Source organism: Oculina patagonica, chromosome 9 (genome assembly GCF_052425735.1).
Source record: "Oculina patagonica isolate OP01 chromosome 9, crgOcupat, whole genome shotgun sequence".
In the NCBI taxonomy this organism is placed as follows: domain Eukaryota; kingdom Metazoa; phylum Cnidaria; class Anthozoa; order Scleractinia; family Oculinidae; genus Oculina; species Oculina patagonica.
The window spans coordinates 237,002-255,682 of NC_135766.1; the positions used below are offsets into that span (position 1 = coordinate 237,002).

The 18,681-nt window shown below is 39.0% G+C and overlaps 2 protein-coding genes across 3 annotated transcripts; both read right to left on the minus strand.

The window, feature by feature from the left end:
• Nucleotides 1–734: 734 nt before the first annotated feature.
• LOC144666701 (uncharacterized) lies at nt 735–5,105 on the minus strand. Its single transcript, XM_078528083.1, has 7 exons — nt 5,004–5,105; nt 4,755–4,843; nt 3,584–4,301; nt 2,798–2,944; nt 1,926–2,646; nt 1,359–1,586; nt 735–1,026 (listed from the first exon to the last, which is right to left on the minus strand). The coding sequence occupies exons 2-7, from the start codon at nt 4,803–4,805 to the stop codon at nt 735–737; spliced, it is 2,157 nt and encodes a 718-aa protein (XP_078384209.1). The 5' UTR covers nt 4,806–4,843; nt 5,004–5,105.
• Nucleotides 5,106–12,725: 7,620 nt separating this feature from the next.
• Nucleotides 12,726–18,628, minus strand: LOC144665322 (uncharacterized). 2 transcript variants are annotated; one of them, XM_078526553.1, is made up of 5 exons: nt 18,301–18,627; nt 16,054–16,122; nt 15,223–15,630; nt 13,966–14,265; nt 12,726–13,234 (listed from the first exon to the last, which is right to left on the minus strand). In XM_078526553.1, exons 1-5 carry the CDS (start codon nt 18,457–18,459, stop codon nt 13,217–13,219), a joined length of 954 nt encoding a protein of 317 aa, XP_078382679.1. In that variant the 5' UTR covers nt 18,460–18,627; the 3' UTR covers nt 12,726–13,216. The 2 variants fall into 2 exon arrangements, with proteins under 2 accessions (XP_078382679.1, XP_078382680.1); XM_078526554.1 differs by lacking the exon at nt 16,054–16,122 and having other exon boundaries at nt 18,301–18,628.
• Between the last annotated feature and the right edge of the window lie 53 nt (nt 18,629–18,681).

Here is an 18,681-nt window from a genome sequence, read left to right on the forward strand (position 1 = left end):
TACAACAATATTTTCAGTTTCAATCCATGCCCCATGTGCATGTACAATGTAACAATTTAACTAAGAAGCTTGTGATGTAATCATTACTTGATACATCAGAATCTGTTTTTCATGAAAACCAATTATTTATTGTAAGTTATGAACAGTTGTCAAATGGGATCTCAACTTTTCAAACATTTTGACTGTGTGTACCATTATTTACAATTTTACTGCATTTGACTTTGTTATGTTTTGATAACTTGGGCTCAGTTTTACTCAAGTTGTTTGCCTTGGGGGCATTCCAAGGGCATTTCCATTATGGCTAATGTAAGAGAAATACAAAATTAATTAAAAAAAATTAAAGTACATACACAGATTGTGTGGTATACTTCTTTGAATTAATTAACAAATCTCCTGAATATAATTTTGTTTGCAAATTGCAAGTCACACTTGGCACTTAGAGATTAAGCATCACAGTCACTTGATGTTGATTCTCTTAAGATTAAATATGAATGCATATGCTTAAACAAACCGAGCTAAAAATATGTTGTAGTTTAAATCTTTTTTTTAAACTTCCCTCATCAGTCAAGAATTTGCTTTTTCATAACATGTATATCACATCGAATTTATAACTAAATCTGACACAAAGGGAAAGAATACATAAATTTAAACTACATACAACATATATATTCATATATGTTTCTTGATAAAAGCATCTAGAAGATCATGAAATGTGATGCTTATTCTCTATTGAATTACAATTGAATCTCTGGTGGGGGTGGCAAAACATCTTCTGGCTTATGAAAAGCCTGCCTCAAAGTTCTTTTGTGCCTAGGTCCCAAACATGCACGTGCCGATGCCAAAAGCGAGCTATCCTCTCTCTGGTTAATGCGTAGCCTATGTAGGCGCAGAGGGTGTGTTCGCAGGTCTTGCTCGTCGTCAATTTCTGGGCAATCATCAAAGGATGGTAATTCCTCATCCCTGTACCGTTCATTGAGAGTCCAGTAGTAAAATGGCAGATCTGAATCCATTCTCTTGCTGAACTCCCTACATTTAACAAATAAAAGCAATGGCATGTATAAATTTACCACATTCAGTAAATATGATGCTAGAATTTTTTTTTCTGCCAAAACAATCTGTGAATAATGATTTTATGTAAAAATAACCTTTTTTAATGAAATGAATCCTATAAATTGTTCCTTATGCTAGAGCTGTGATTTGATTTCATTTGAATGCAATTTACTTATAAGGTTGACAATATTGATTTCCAAAAGAGACAGACCTACAGTGTAAGAGTAAGAGATGAATCATATAGCCAATGTCAAACAAGCTAAATTATTTAAGAAGCAAAAGGCATTTAAGTTTGTGTCAACACTTGCCTCACACCCTTTGGCCAGTACTCTTTAAACTGCTTCAGAGTGAAAACATTCCCAAGGTCTCTATGGGTAATACCGTAGAAGGTCTCGAGATCATCGGTCACAGCTGCACGCGGATGCTCTGGAAAGCCAACGGCATCATTTTGCACCCTCCTTTGTTCTTGACTCTCTATGTTACTGGTAACTTCGATGACAGTCTCCCTGGAAAATCCACACATGTTCTCCACTGGTCTGTAAGATAAAAAAAAGAAAATGCCCATAGTGTTATTGCATTGTACAGATAAATTTTTTGCACCTTCCCCTTCTCCTTTTCATTCTTACAAATCTGTAGAAAGCCCCTCATCCCTATTTATACCCTTATTACAATAACTAATTTGTAAAAGGAAATAATTATCTTGATTTAATTTAAGGTAGATAATAAAATGTCTGGATGGAACTGAATGACATAATAAACAAAGATAAATATGGACAAAAAAGACAACCAAGTTTTTACTTTTTACAGAAGTTGATCTTGCTTGATAGTATGATGTTTGATCCTTGTACTAAAGCATTAAATATTTGTTTAGTTACCTGTTGATATCAATTAATGAGAAATCATAATTGGTACGATGCCAAGGCATCCATTCATCAAGGATGTATCCAAGCATATTATAGTTGTACCGGCAACGAGTTAGTTGGGTCAAGCCACGCCCATCAGAAGCGTCATGCCAGTTTACCATGATCTTAACCTGCTGGGCCTCCCGGTGATGACCATGTCGCTCTAAAGAAGTTACGACATGATACGAAAGTAACCTTTCAGCATCCTTCAGGCTCTGTTTACGCTTCCCTGTAAGAGCTGCATATTTCAAGCCACTGGCTGGGTCCTTAAGCACATCGGCAAATGCTTCATAGTTTAGGCTGCTGTTGCCACCATTTCTGACATGTTGTGCCATTCTCTTGAAGATGTGGTTATGATCCCCACGGTCGTGGCGTTCATCTTCAGTATGGGGGTCAATCTCTGGTACATACAAGTGTTGTTTGTAGTTAACACCTTGCTGAAGTAATTCCTCAATGGAATTGCGGTAAATAAATGTGCCAACAATGGATCTCAACTTGTCAAGCAGTGATTCTGGGGTGTCTTTTCTGAAGGTGTATGGAGTGTAACCGTCTGGCACAAGACCTCCCCGTACATAAGTTATAGCATCCTCAAAGGTCATGCCCTGCATATACCTCAGTTCATGGATCTGAAGGATGACATAACCAGGTATGGCTGGATGGTTAACTGCAGTCTTTGGAGAGCCATCTGCATCCACTGAAAATAAAGGTTAATAATTAATAAAAAAGGCTTGTAATCACATACAGTTGACTGAATAAAAATGAAAGATTCTAGTACTGTGCACCCATCAAAGGGGTCACCTTTATATCTTCTCCAGTATGAAAAGTTGCAGATAAAGTACACTTACAGTTAGTCATTGTCAGCATCGTCTGCAATGTTTGCTTGCTCATTTTTATGACACTTTCCTTGGCACTGTGAATTAACTGCCATACATGAAGGGCTCTTGTTTCACCAAGGGTCCTCAGAGAACAAAACTCTCCATCTGAAACTGTTCCTGTTTTTTAAAAACAAAATTAAAATAATGATAATAATTATAGAAGTAAAACAGATCATAGTTAGTAACTGCTAACTATGAACAGATGCATGTTGAACAAAATTATATTTTTTAATTATAGGATATTGACCTACACAGAATATATGTAGATCTAAAGAGATATATACTTTTTAATAAATACCATATCTATTCCATTAAGCAGCCTCCACGCTTATTACATTTTTTGGACCTTGAGGGTGGGTGCTTATTCGAGTTGGGCACTTCTTCGAGGCTGGGCGCTTATTAGCTTTTCCTACCTACAGGGTGTGCGCTTATTCAAGGCGGACGCTTATTTGAGGTTGGGCGCTTAATGGAATAAATTTAGTAGCTCATAATATTTTTTTTCTCTGAAGGCTTGCACCTTCTTAAGTTTACTCTCTATCTAACTTATATATTAACAATACACTGGTGTACATGATCATCAGGTCAAATAACTCTTAGGTAATATACTTCACTAGGAATAGGTTTGTTTTTGTCAAACTGACCCTTTTGTGACCCAAAGTAAGAAAAATTGAAACTGTCCTTGGAAAATTTTTGAAGCTAAGCGCATCAGATAGAAAACATTAACATTATAACATACACATGATACACTGATCTTACCTACTAATTTCAAGCCTCTCTCCTTCATCTTCAATTTGATGTCCTTGCTCAGGTCTCGGATATACTGATCTTTAAGTGTCCTGTATGGTATGAATCGTACTGGTAGGGCATAGGGTTTTCGGGATCTCTTTTCATCTGACAACATGAAGACAAGAACATGACTTGCCACTGATCGCTTCTTTTTGAAGATGTTCCTTAGATATTGATCCACTTGGATGTCTTTGATGGATGCTTTAGCCCTCTGCACTATCCGATTTGTGCACGTTGCAGGGTTTAGCGTACTCAGGATTGTTTCCATAACACTGGCCATGGACTGCGCCTGTTGTAGGAGGGTCTGGAATTCAACAACATCCCAATTTGCACTCTTTAACGCCTCTTCAGATGTATTGTTGTTGTTGTACTTCTTTCTGTAGTTGTCAACAGTTTCATTCAATCCTTCACGAAGAAAGTCACTATCTGCTTTTAATTCATCTAGCCTCTCTCTCAACTTGCCCTCTAATTCTGCTCTGGTTCGCGCCTGAGATGACCCTTTAAATGTTGTCAGACGGGTTTCATACTCCGCCCTCAGCTCTTTCAGTTTCCCATATCCAAGATCAACATCTCCATTCCAAACTCCTTTCATTGGATGCATTAGGCATGGTTTCCCATCTGTACCATCGAGTTTCAGCCAAAATCTACCACTGGGATTTGCCTTATAGAGGGCATCCAATGCAGCATCCTAAAGATTGTAGGCGAAAATGGTTTAGATTGATTGTAGGAAGTGTAAGATATTCCACTTTTTCCGGATGTTTTTAGAGCAGAAGGATATAACAATGCTGTTGAAAAATTGCTTGGGTTATACAAGTCCAAACTGTATTTCTAGTTGAATTTTCTGTTTTAGTCTTAGTAATTAATTCAGATTGCATTTTATGTTGTTTCATCTGTATATATCAATTTTTACTGCAACCTTTTTTAAGGCAGGGGGGTTTATATCAGTTGTTAAAATAAATTCCACCTCAGTTGTACAGTTTAAAACACAAAACAGATATCATATTTTTATGGTCCACAAATATGTAATTTTGAAAGGGTGACAGCATACATTCCATTGCACATTGGCTGGTTAGCATATATTAAAAAAAAATTCATATTGAAGTTTTGCTTGACAAATAGGTTCCACTAAAAGGAAGTTTACCTGGACATCAGTGCTTTGCTTGAAGGGTGACTTCTGGTATTGTCTCTCCATTGTGTTGTGATGCTTCTGCAAGGTACATTTGTTCGTGCCTGAGCGAAAGGATACAACCATGTTAGCAGAAGGTAGAACAATAAAAGGGACCAAGCAATGACTTAAAAACAATATACATAGTGAATGCATAATAAAATTTGAACATCTAAAATCTTTATCAAATGCAGCAAGCTAAAATTTGCATTTTTCTGTGGTTACCTTAAGTGGATTTAAGAAGTCTTGTTTGTCAGTTCCACTCCACATTGGACCAGCAAAAAGACGCTGAAAACGCATAGGGAATTCTGTCAGCATAGTTTCATGCCACAGTTTAAAATCCTCTGGAACAGATATCTGTACAAGACAAAATACAAAGTTAACAAATAAATATTAGTATCATTTTCATACATTTTCATTTGACCCTCACAGGGAATCTTAACTCTAAATGAAGAATAAAAATAAAATTTTAATCAGAGAGGGAATTTTTTTATTGAGGACACTGTTATTTGTAAGTTGCCAATGCCAATAATCATAAGAGTAACCAAGAGTAGCCAGAAGCCAAGTGGTGCATACTGCCAGAGCTTATTCTGGTTTTGATGGCATTAAGCAGCTAAGAATATTTCTTCTCCCTTGGATGGGATGCTAGTCCATGGCAGGGTACCCACTCCAGCTTTTTTTGGCCGGTACCCATTTATTCACCTGGGTGGAAAGAGGCACTATGAGAGTAAATTATTGACCCCAGTAAGTGCTTGAACCCGGAACTTTCGCTCCACAATCCAGCGCCCCACTCATTAGGCCACTAAGCCTCAATCGACTGCGTATTGCTTGATGCAAACAAACTATATCAATGTTAATAAATCACCTGGTGGATGTTTGTGCAGGTGAAGAATTCAATAGAGTACTCTAAGAGACCAAATGGCATTCTCTCCAAGGGCATAAGAGGCACCTCTTTCCCTGGTCTATCTTTGCCCACACAAGCACAGAACTTGTAAACAAGGTTGTTTTTCCCTTTCTCCTGTAACCGTTTCATCGCCGTTAGCGAAAGTTCAACAAAGTCTCTTGGATTACTGTCAATCCCGATATCTGTTGCTAATTTCATGAAAATCTCATTTCCAGATTCCAGAAGTGTTTCCCTATCTGCAAGTAACAGGCAGTTCTTCACAATTTCCAATAACTGCTGTTTGTTGAGGAACTTTTTTGATAGGTTTTCCAAAATGTATGCTCTGGTCTCCCTTTCAGTCCATTCCATGATTTGATGCATAACATCAATTGCCTGTCGTCGGGTCATATGCTTGATAATCTCTGATAAGTCAGGAGAATTAAGGGTTTTACTGCAATCCAGCGCTGACGCATCATCACCTTGATATGTGTCAATGGTAACACCGAGACCAATTTCTGCCTCTTCCACTGTTTTGTATCTTCTTGCAAGTGTACATTGTACTTGTTGTCGCACAGAAGAACCTACAACAACAAATGGCATCCTTAAATATTCTCAAAGGTTCACTCTTTAATTTTTTTTTCCAGGACTTATTTATACCAATGAAACTTAGATCTAAATTTTATTTTTGTAAATAGCTTTAGTTTTTTAGCATCTTCTCTTTTATGTCACCGTATTTAGTGGGGGAGTTTTCCCCAGCTAGGTGGTTAATGTCAATAAAGTTTCTATCTATCTATCTATGTATCTAATGAAAATGGATTATAAAATGATATTCAAAAAGGCTTTCAAAATACCTTTCCTCATAAATGCTGTCCCTGACATGTTTTTGATGAAAGAAGCTGCATCTTCCCAGTAGCTGTGGGTCGCTCTCATTGAAGGCCATTCCTTGTCAGTTTCCTGAAGGTCTTTGTGCAGGGCCACAAACTGCACAAGAGCAGCATTTTCTTTGTTTGTCCAAATGTTGTGTTTTTTTCTCGCCGGTGACTTTGCTTTGGCCAACAATTTGGTAGCCACCTAACATACAAAGACATGAAAAAAGAGAGTAAAATGCACTGTTTATAGTGATTCCTTTACATGATGTGCCGATTCTTAAGACATAGTAAACTTTAAGTGTTCTACAGTACAATAAAATACACTTACACGAATCGAAGGACTCCTTTGAGGCGAGAAGAGAACTCTCCTAGACGAACGAGTAGTTCTGGGAGTTGAATTCGGCTCTGTTGTCGAAGGCACTCGACTCCTCTTCTTCGGCGTTTGTCCGCTCGAAACATGAGGGCGCTTGCCTTGGCTATCTTCGATAACCTCCGCAGAGGTCGAAGGAACTGGCTCCTGTAAAATGAGAAAGAAATAACAAGGACGAGTTATGAAACGGCAGAGAAGCTACTCGCCACGTTAAGACTGTGTGATATGATCTCCTTAATCCAACCGAAGATTGCGCCAAAAATACCTTTTTTCAACTTCAAAATTTTTCGTGAAAACGAGGAGTCAATTGGAGTCAATTAGGTCCTAGAAATAGAATAAATTACGAAAAACTTGATTTGCATATCATTGACCTATTGACACCAGGATTTAGTATATCTATCTGCAATTCAAAACATGCCTTGAATATTCATGCTCAACAGTCATGGATGACAGGCTACAGACAACACGACGATAACACAATGTTATAGGTTTGTCTCACTCGTAAGACTATTCCTGTCGAAACATAACACATAGAATAATAAAATCAAAAGGTTTGACTTACCATAACTGCTTTATCAGGCACGTGTCCGCCATGTTGGAAGCCATTGATTACCTAAAAACGCGCGTGTTTCACCCCAGGGGGTATGCAAAGTCCTCCTTTTGGCGAAGCCGGACCAAGATTTAATCCGTGATAAGACAATACATCTTGCAACAGTATTGATTAAAATGCCGGGCGCGGCGTCAATAAAATGCAAGTAGTTTACATTTTCACGGAACATATAGGTCTTTTCCTTCAAGGGCGAACATTTTCAGAGCGTAAAGCATATCTTGCAAATAGAATTGAGCCAAAACAAACTGAACTAGCACAACATGTGGCAGAGTACAAATTTAGAGGTGTCATTCAACTCTACAAACGGAAACCACGCAGCGCGGACTAATGACCTCTATACATTTCCTTGGCCACAATCAGACGGCTCGAACTATTCAATACATAATTCCTCCAAATAAAAACAGTACCCTCAGAAAGAAGTCAGAAGCAAATAAGGTCGAAAGACCGAACTTACCATTGAACGGCAAAAGTACAAATGTCACGAACGTAGGAGTCTGTGTATTCCCGTCACCTTTATTTACAACAAACTCTCACGCATTATGCGTGAGTCTCACGCCTGCAGATTCAAAATGTTGATCTCACGCGTACAGGCCAATTTCTCACGCCTGACTGACAAATCTTGCTTTGTTACTCTTAAAATGTAAATTCAATTCAATTTTTGCGAAAAAAGTCCAAAAAATGAGCATCGAAATTGGCGTTTGAGTGGACTTTCCCCCGACTTTGTCAGAACGTCTTCGGTGCTCTTCGGCAATGCTCGGAAGTCATCGGAACATCTTCGGAATGTCTGGAAATAGTCGGAATATCTTCGGAAAGTTGGAGATGGTCATCTCACGCATTTGACTTGTGAAAAGTTGGCAGGTATATTTAATAACCGTTAGCCGAACAATGTTTTAACTGTAATAAACTCTGGTCAACAACAACGTGAATGTCTAAACACAGGTAGCCCAAGCTCCTAAAGGAGCCGTCAACAAAAAGACTACAAATGACATTGCGTAATAACGTTGTTATAAGGGTTTGTATGGGAATATAATGATCGTAAAAAATAATTCAAAATAAAGGGAAAATATCCGATAAAATCGCTTTACCTATCCTCTTCTATGTAAATCTTGTGTTTCTATGCCGTTTGGGGGGCGTTTTGAAGCGATTCCAGTGAGTTTTAGGTTCGCTGGTTTCCTCTCTATATATAATTCCTCAAGGTTGGGCACTCGAGTGCCGAAGGCCAGCAGATCGACTGAAGGAATTCAGCCATAAATTCGCCCCAAAGGCTCCGATCGCCCCAAATTTTCGCTCAGAGCACCGCCGATAGTTGCTTCAACCATTTCTGTGCTTCATCTGATAAATATGCCCGCCAAGGAGCAAATTTAGCTTGCAAATGTCACAAGGCTTTTCCATCGAGAGCCATTGAAACGTGCGTTGACTGTGTGATCCGTGCACCAAGCGTTTGAAAATAGCTTAGTGACCCGTCCTTTTGGTTCAAATTACCTGCGGACACCGGAGAAGGGATAATGTTATTACCGTGCGGTGCGGTGAACATTATCCCTTCTTCGGTGGTGTCCGCAGGTAATTTGAACCAAAAGGACGGGTCGCTAAGCTATTTTCAAACGCTTGGTGCTGGGCAAACTTCAGTGGAGGAAGCTATCCGGAGAAGGAAATGGAAATGGCTAGGTCACACATTACGGAAGCCTGCGCGTACCATCACAAGCTTTGAACTGGAATCCTCAAGGGAGTCGAAAGAGAGGTCGACCACGGAACACCTGGAGACGTTCACTTGAAGCAGAGATCAAATCCATGGGCAAGAGATGGGACCAGCTAGAGAGGGATGCACAGGACAGGGGGCTATGGCGAGAGACTATACTTCTGAGAAGGAGTGAAGGGCTACAACTACTACTACTACTTTATTTTCATGATAGTATTTCGTGAATTCACAATTTCTTCAGTGGGGGTACTCACTACAAAAAGATATTTATGATATACTATGCCGAACCCTAAATAGTATGGTATGCCCTTTTTAGTGCAAGATGTGGTATGTTTCGCGCCTTATAGAGGGTGTGTGTGTGTGTATGTGGGGGGGGGGGGTTCAACTTACAAAATGTGGGGGGGGGGGTTCAACTTACAAAAGCATCGCGGAAAGTTGATATTTCTCCTCTAGGTCTAGTGCCAGGAATGCCAACTGCTCCAGTGATGCACATCTGTAAAAGAGTAATCTTGTGTTACATTGTAAGGTGAAATGTAATGTACTAAGCCTCAGTTGAACGTTACAGGTATGTTCTTCGGTATTTAACACCATCTTGAAAGCTTTTTTTTTTTTCGCTTGTAGAAGGGAAAGTCTTTCGCTATTTCATTGGAAAATATAATTTTGTGTGGGGTTTTCCCTTTTATTTTAAACCAAAAAAAAAAACAGAAACAACCTGAGAGTGCTTGATGAGAATATATATTAAAACTCACCGCAAAGACCGAGAGCCGGTCCTAAAATACATCTGTATATGTTTTATTCACCGATAACTTCACATCGATTTGCTGATGAATTTGGCTTGTTATCTGAATCGGACATGAAATTGTCGGTCCAAAGTCCATCTTTTTCTTTTTTTCCTTTGGAAATCTTAGCCCATTTTTGCTAAAACCTTTGGCAATCTTATCACACTCTTACAACCGCATGAAGATAGCTTGAAATTATTAATATGATTTCTGTTAAATGAATTCCAATTGCAAAATCCACAAGTTCGAAAGTCATTACAGAAATTCGTGCAAGTTCTTGTTAGTCTGAACATAGTATTGCAAGTATTATTGCATAGTATAGCATAGAGCGTATTGCAATTGTTCAAAATTATTCCCATTGACCGGCGGCACTGGTATCCGCACCAGTACAAAACTAAATCTGAAAACATGGCTCCAACAACGGGAAATTTTTGACACTCTTTTCGACTTTTACTGTACAGTGGAACAGCCGTAGATGTACTACCCGCTTGTTTTGTCATGTTGCAAAATATATTTTTGAACAAATGTCACTACTTTTACATAGAGATCAAGGTGCTTTAAGCATATTGCAGTATCAGCCAGAATTAAAAGTAATTTTGAAATTCAGCAGTCAAATATATTCGCCACGAGTTCAATATGTGTGTGAAGTTCTTCCAACACTATAGGTTATCAAAAATTATACTGTTAACCATATTAATTAACATTCCACGGCTGGGAAAAAAATAAAATACACTTGCATTAAAGAGGCCTCCATACCTTAATAATCATTTATCAATACCAGTCTGAATTGCAATGATGTGGAATTTCATCAATCGAATAAATTCGCCAAGAGGCCAGCCGAGGGTGTCACTTAGTTTCCTTCCGTGCACAAGTCCCATCACAAGTATTGTAAACCCTGTTTAAGATTTTTAGTTTACAACTTACTGCTCATATGTGATGTTCGTACCGTCCACTACTTGTACAGTCGCTGAAATTTTATTCATCTCAGAGATTTGGCCCAACGCGAGTCCCTTAAGAAGCAACGGAATAATTGCAAATCAAATATAATCTCCCTTAAGCGGATAGATAAAGGTACCTTTAAATCATTCTAAGTTTATAAGATAAGTTTTTTCACACTAACAGACAGGCGATAAAAGACTTCACCAATACTCACCCATGTGCCGATCCAAATTCCAAAACCTACAGAACCGGTCGAAGCATACTCCAAGATACGATCAGTGATACCGAGACAAAATAATAGAAATCCGACGATAACGTTTGCGTAGGCAAGAAGTCTCGCCAATGAGATGGTATTCACCACGTTATCCACCATACTGAAAAACGTGACTACGAACAAGGAAGTTGTGCGAGAGAAAAATGTAAATAGGGCAATTCCGATATATTAAAGTTCTAGCTTGGCTCCGAGGCTTGGGGGAATAAAACAATAGATATAACATCGAGGTCGATGAATAAATAAATACTTAATTTTGTTTTATTCCCCCAAGCCTCGAAGCCAAGTTAGAATTTTAATATATCGGAATTGGCCTATTGGATACCAGCATGCCCTGCGTGATCCTACGTGGTCATATCTGTTAGTCTTTCAAACTTGATGACAATTTATTTTTGTAGAAATAAACAAAAACAGAAAAAAGTCGAGGGGATAAATAAAACCGAAATCAAGATAGAATATAAAACGATGACTTAAGCGGGAGGCACTTAAAACCCAAAAACGAAAACGCGCAATACCAGAACTAGAAACGAAGCACCTGAGGTATAGATTTGGGCGCTTATTGCTTATTGTCTGTTCTCTACTGTATCTACATATCCCTTGCAAATATATTGCCCAACCATTAAAGCTCCCAAACCAATAAGACCTCTTCCTCTCGATCTACATAACTCCCATGGCCAGCACCCCGGCCTCTTCAACCGTGGAGAGGCACAGGGGGCACAGAGCAGTTGTCATCACGCAAAACGCAACGAACGAACGATATTTAACTGACTTTAGTTGCAGCTCAATTCAACAGCGCTTTGAAGCGGTAAGATCAGTTAAATATTGTTCGCTCGTTGCGTTTACCTAATGGCAATTACCCTGTGCCCCTTTACGGTCGAGGGCTACTATTTCAAGATGGCTCGGTCGCTAGGCAAGAATTTAAGATAACAGGATACCGCTTCGAGACGAAGCGTAAGCAGAAATGGGCATCCAGCGCTCAAAAACGAGCGTTTCTCGAGCAGTTGTGGTGAACATTGGAACTTCAAGAGGAACAAATTGAATTTATAGCTCTTGCAGTGAGGACCGTTGGCCCACCGGGAAGTCAGAATAATGCAAGGCAAACAAAAGATAAGCCAATTCTGTTTCAATTGTTTTTCCCATTTAGTATCTAGAGCAATTTCCGAAGCATTCTCATACATTGTCTTAAACGGCTAAAAACGTAAGGTAATCGCCAACATCAACATGTCATCAATATGTCACGTTGACCGAATACACAACGTCTGGGCCGCCTGTGGCGGCACGGACGAAATCGGAGAAGGAAAAAAGTGAAAATGATTTGCTCCAGTTTGTTTTATACTCCATTTTGCTTGTTCCAACGTTCAGCCAGTCGTCGTATTAGAGATATGAAAGTCCTGGATATGGCAAACAGGTTTGAAAGCAGAAATTATCAACGTTTATCCTCTTACTTAAACTTCAACTGACGTACTAGGACAAAATAATAGTGTCACGTGTTTCGTGCACGTGCGCGCGAAACAATTGACACAAACAACCGATGATTGACGTTTTATTTGTAATGACGAACAAGAACAGTACCATATTTCAGAGGGTTACATTATTGCTGACCTATGTTGATGTGAGTTGTACGACCCTTTTAGATAAAGTTATGAGCTAAAGTAGTAAAATGGTACCAAAAACGAGAGGTATTTCTAGAACTACTTGTTAAACATCTGTTCAAAAAATGTAGCAACAAAATCTTAACTCTCACCACTAAGTGTTTAGCGAAATAAACTTAATTCCTCGAGGAAAACTGACCTAAAGCTGCACGGTACATGTAAGCATGTTAAGAAGTCTCACAAAATCCTAAGCACTTCCCCCTCCGACCCATAAATAAAATAACACCCCCGGGTACTGATAGTGTCGGCTGGCTTACCGCTTACAGAAACAACGACCTAAACATTTTAACATTTTTTTTTTTTTATGATCTTTGGTCCGTCTAGCATTTTTTGTGTTTTCCAGAAGCCCACCGAGCTTGAATGCAAATCTCAAGTCACCACCGGATCCTAAATAAAGCAAAATTAACAACATAAGTCTACTTTAAGTGTGCATAAACAATTTCATTCAGGACACATAGGTGGTGGGTAGTGCTGTTAACATGAGAACCGAAAGACATAAAAAAATAGAATTTAAAGGGGCACTTCGATAGCTCAAAAGACATATTTGCATTATCAATGGAAACCGTAAAGCAATGTTTCAGGTTTAACAAAAAAAATATATGCATCCCTTTCAAAAGAGATGCGTAATGAATTACACGTGTAAGGGTGTTGTTATCAAGTTAAAATGCAAGGACAGACCCTTGTGTCCGAAAAGATCCTACAATATAATTTCACTGCTATTTTTATCTTGCTGTACAACGCGCATTTCGTGTAGGATCGAAAGTACTTTATCCCTTCAACATTCTTGAAATGCATTGCTGTGTTGCTACCAATTAGCCTCGAAATTAAACCTAAACACATTGCTTAATATGCGGCGAGACTCCCAAAAGTAATAATGTCCGTTGGTGCCTTCCATGCAGAATGTCTTCTTATAAGGAATAGTTTCGTTACGAACGACTCACGAGAAGCGCGTTTTCCTACTAAAATTCACTACGCACTGGGAAGCTCATACGCTTTTTTTGCACTGAATTCCCCACCCCTCCCAGACGTGTTCCTTCATATTTTGATTTTGACATTGAACAGTGAAAAATTGGTCATATCTAGCAAAAGGCGTCATGAGACAAAAACCAATATGGTACCTGTTCGTTTTGCATTCTAGCGTACCCTCCATGACTGGCGGTCGGCGGCATCACGACCTGCTGAGGTTGGTAACCTGTGGGCATGGCTCCAGATGTAGGAACCTGAACGAACTGAGGTTGAGAACCCACCCCTCCAGTAACAGGTAAAACGACCATTTGAGGCGGTGCTCCTTGCACCCCTGGTGGGAGAGTGTGCACTGCAACCATGCCGCCACCTGCTTGCATTGGAACGGCCACAGGGCCACCACCAGGGAATTGACTCATGGCGTAACCAGAGTTTGCAGTATACATCGTTTGTCCCTAAGTGAAAAAAAAGTGAGGATTACTGAAGACGGATCCCAGCAGGAAATTGAGAAATGCTAATTTTAGTCGGACAATATTCAAGTACCGGAATAATCAATATCATTTCAGTTTCGTTATGTTCTTCTCTATTGAAAAGCTAAAAATGTAAGTAATTATCCGTGATCAGTAATGTTGCTTACAGTTATTTCTTATCAGAGCCTCAGAAAATGAATTTCAAAGTTCACAAAAACCAACTAAACTATAGGTTAAATTTCACCTGTAGCTGTTTTGTAAAATCGTCGTTTAAGCGGTTCAGTAGAATTCATTTGACATTTTAAATTTGTTTGCAATGTTTGGTGTTGTTAGAAATGTTTCCTTTGATAAGATATTTGCAACAGTGACACAGATGTTTGCAATAAGCTGTATATAATTTTGGTACATAATCACCGGCCTATAGGAGAAGGGAATTATTCGAATTCTTACAAAATGCAGATGAAATTAATTCCTAAATGTAAGAGTATATCATTTGATTACCTTTTTATATCATCAGTTATAAAAATTAAAATAACAATTGACAGAAACGGTAGGCTATCAGCTACTGACCCACAACTCGCCCTGTTCCTCACACACAGCAACTAAAATTTTCACGACTTAGATAAATATATTTACGCTTGACAGAAATCACAGAACAACAACACACTTTCTAAACAAAGAGGTTGCAGACTGTTACACTCGCGTGGCGAGTGTAACACTCTGAATCATGCAGCCCTTTCTGATCGAAACAAAAAACAGCTCAACTTTAATTGTTTAGAGCTTTTTGTCCGATAATGGTTAGCATAAGAAAGCTAGTTTTTTTATGAGCATAACTTTGCAATCTATGGACATATTTCGGTATCTTATTATAACCTTTGAGCAGCTCTTGGAGCAAATTTCGCCATTTTTCACAGCACTTCTCTCTGGAGAGAGGCTGCTTACCTGTTGCGGCGGAGAGCTATTATAGCAACATGTGCATGGGTTCATCAGACATAGACACACAGCAGCCCAGATTCCAGTGGCAAACTCGACAATACCAAGAATCAAAATGAACGCACTGAGAGCCATTTCTGTGTTGTATCGGTGGTCTCTGCCATATCGTGTGATGTACTGTCTCGGAGTAGTACCCCACCATCCCCAAGTAGGCCCGTTAGTAGTCCATCTATTCCAGTAATCCTCTGTGGGACTCTCCGTTCTCCAGGACGCCGTGCCACTGTAGTCATTGTCGTTGTAGTCGTACCAGTAGGCGTCATACCTGTATCGATACATAGCAATTGCTATGCTGTAGCAGATAATAATTATTCCACCGAATACAGCTGAGGTGATGGAGAAACCCATAAATATACCAGCCTTAAAGAAAGAAGTGAACATGCATGATTGGTTCCACACTATAGGCGATCTAAAACTGGTGGAAAAGTATTTATGTGATGAGCTTAACTTCGGCAAATTCGGCAATGAAAAGGGCACGGAAAGATTAACAAGATGGAGAGTTTGATGCCGTATAACTTTCTGGTTGTTTAATTTGTTTATTGTTTTTTTTTTTTTTTTTTTTTTTTTTTTTTTGCCTGGACGAAGTTGCTGGAAATATGCTTCGACAATTAAGACTGTACCTTGGTACCTTGTTACCTTGGTTTCTCTAAAATCCTAAAACGAAAAACTTTGATGTATATCTTACTGAAACAAAAGTGAACTCTTACTACAAGACACAGCCTAAAATCACGTACAGGGAATGTTTTAACCACAAAAATAGTCCACTTTTTTATATAAACTTACGAATGCATTGCGGGAAGTAGTTCGTTCTTTGCGAGTGCCAGGGATACCAAGACCTCCAGCGAAGCACATCTGAGTAGAAGAACAACACTATCACAATAAGAACGGAAGACGTAAAGTATTTCAACTGCACGTGTCTTGATTCCTTGACCAAATTTCCTAGGAACCTTTTAAATTTATGAATATTCAGTGATGGGAGTGGGGGGAGATGAAAAGTCTCCCCAGAGAGAAATTAAAATGTTGGCCAGGCATGCTTGTTAGCATTACGTTGCCATGGAAACTGTATTATCTTGAATTAACAATCGGATTTTTAAGGTGTAGTTATAACCCTCTCAGGTTATTGTAGGTACTAAACCTACTTAAGGGTGTAGTTCTAATGATAAGAAATATGACTGTCAAATAAAATGTATAAAACCCCTTGTTTGATAACAATCGGGCTCGACTAAACTAAAGGATTCAAGTAAAGCCGAGTCCACAGGCCAAGCTTAAAATAAACAACATACGCGTTCAGTCAATGAAATCTAATAGATCAAACCCGGGAAGGCGTATTAGTTGCCGTTCGTTTCTTATTTTATTTTTTTCTTCGTTCAACGCTGCTTACGCATATATACCCTTATCATTATTTTTTCCCTTTTTTAAAGGTTAGAAAAGACGTAAAAATTGTTATTAAAGTGCTTTAACAAGTATATTTTAAACCAACACATGGCGCAACTAGTTGTTCACGGACCACTACACTAAGTAGACTTTCTCATCTTTCGATTGAATTTGTGACAAAGAAAAAAAAGTCAGCAGCTTTATAAATACACGATTTCACGCAACTTTAGAGCAACAATTTATTTCATGCCTCGTTCTTTATACCGATTCGACCACTTGGCCGCAGTTTACCTTATCGCAGAACTAGTCAGGATTTAATAGTTATAACTGGTAACACCGCCTTATCAATCGTTAATCAACTTTTATCAACTTTACATACACACAAAAGATTTGACTGATCAAATTTTGTGAAAATTTATTTGAACGCCTACAGTGACCTTGTTTGTCGAACGCGTTGACAACCGGAGCAAAACATTTATTCACGACAATTAAAAACTATAAACGCTTAAAATTTACATCTAATCAACATTCATACCCGAACGAAATAAATAATCTCTTCGCAGACTAATAAGCGACCTAAATGAGAGTTTTAAAGTATTTCAGTATTTTAAACTATAAGAGTGAATTAAAAATATGAAATTGCTTGAAATATGTTGAAATATTAACGGACTAAATCTTTGTAGCGAACCCAGCTCTGGGACACCACTGTAGTGTCTTTCATGAGCCGGTGTGTTATGATACAAACCCGGAAAAGGGGTTAAAATTTGTTCCCGTTTGCTTCTCTTTGTAGTTTTCTCGCTAGGCCTCTTACTTATGCCCCATATCTTGGCCGATTCGATTTTGATAAGGCGGGCTAGCCCGGTCCCCGAGATCGCAGTTGTATAAATCGGTGAACCTTGTTCTGTGAAAATAGATTCGCTTTCCCACCTGGACGGCCAAAGAGGCACAATTTTGCCTTGCATGTATTTTCATTTTAGAAGTGCCCGAATTTGCCTTATAAGTAAAGCTACAAATGTCGCTTAAGCTACGATATTCGCGAACGATGCAACCCTATCTTGGATTCGTCTCTTGAATTTAAACTCGGTCAATCGGGCTTAAATTCAGTCATATGAACAGACGACAAAATTCGTCCCGGTAAACAAGACAGCCAGTTAAACGACTCATATGAAGATACCCTTAATGGCCCAAGAACAACCAGTCGATGTCTTTAGTTTGTAATAACCGATTTATACACAATGTTTTTAACCTGTAAAAATACTAAATGGCAGGAATAGAAATATGAACGAGACAAAATCTCGGCAACTGCGCCAGCCTTGTCAACTGGGCTCATATGAAGAGGCCCTTAATCAGCTGCGAGATTGTTCGATTTTACATATGAAAGTGACAGATCAGCAAATTTGCCTGCAAGCTACAATCGAGTACTGAATATTGCCTCATGCCTCGTTCATCACTGAACAGTTTCGACACCGCAACAAGTGCAACATGGCCGAGGTTTGCTTCAACATTGCACTAGTCTTGCCAATAAATAAAACATCTAATGACTTAGAGCCAGTGCCAAATTAAATTAAATAACCTGTTACTTCCTCAATACTTATGTATCAACGCGCTTTTCGAATGAAAGATTGCGTCCATGTAATCAGGCCGCAAGAAACTCACCCAAATACCGATCCAAATGCCAAAACCACCATAACCTGTCCAGAAGTACTCCACAGCACGCTCTGCGATGCCAAAGCAGATGAGTAAAAACCCGACAACGATGTGCACGATAGCGAGAATTCTCGCCATGTTGATAACCCTGTCTGAATCGACCGCCATGTTAACGTTCGATAACGTTTAGGAAGCCTCTTGCGCAGACGCTCTTTGGGATCGTCACGCAATCTTGAATGGCAAGCGCTTTGAACAAATAATTTCGTCATCAAGGAAAATTGGCATGATAGCTTAGTTTCACCTGCGAAAGCAAACCACCTGTCTCGTCGGATACTTCTAGCCGGAAAAATGAATTTATTTCGCTTACTCGCCCGTTTGTTTGGCCGCTTA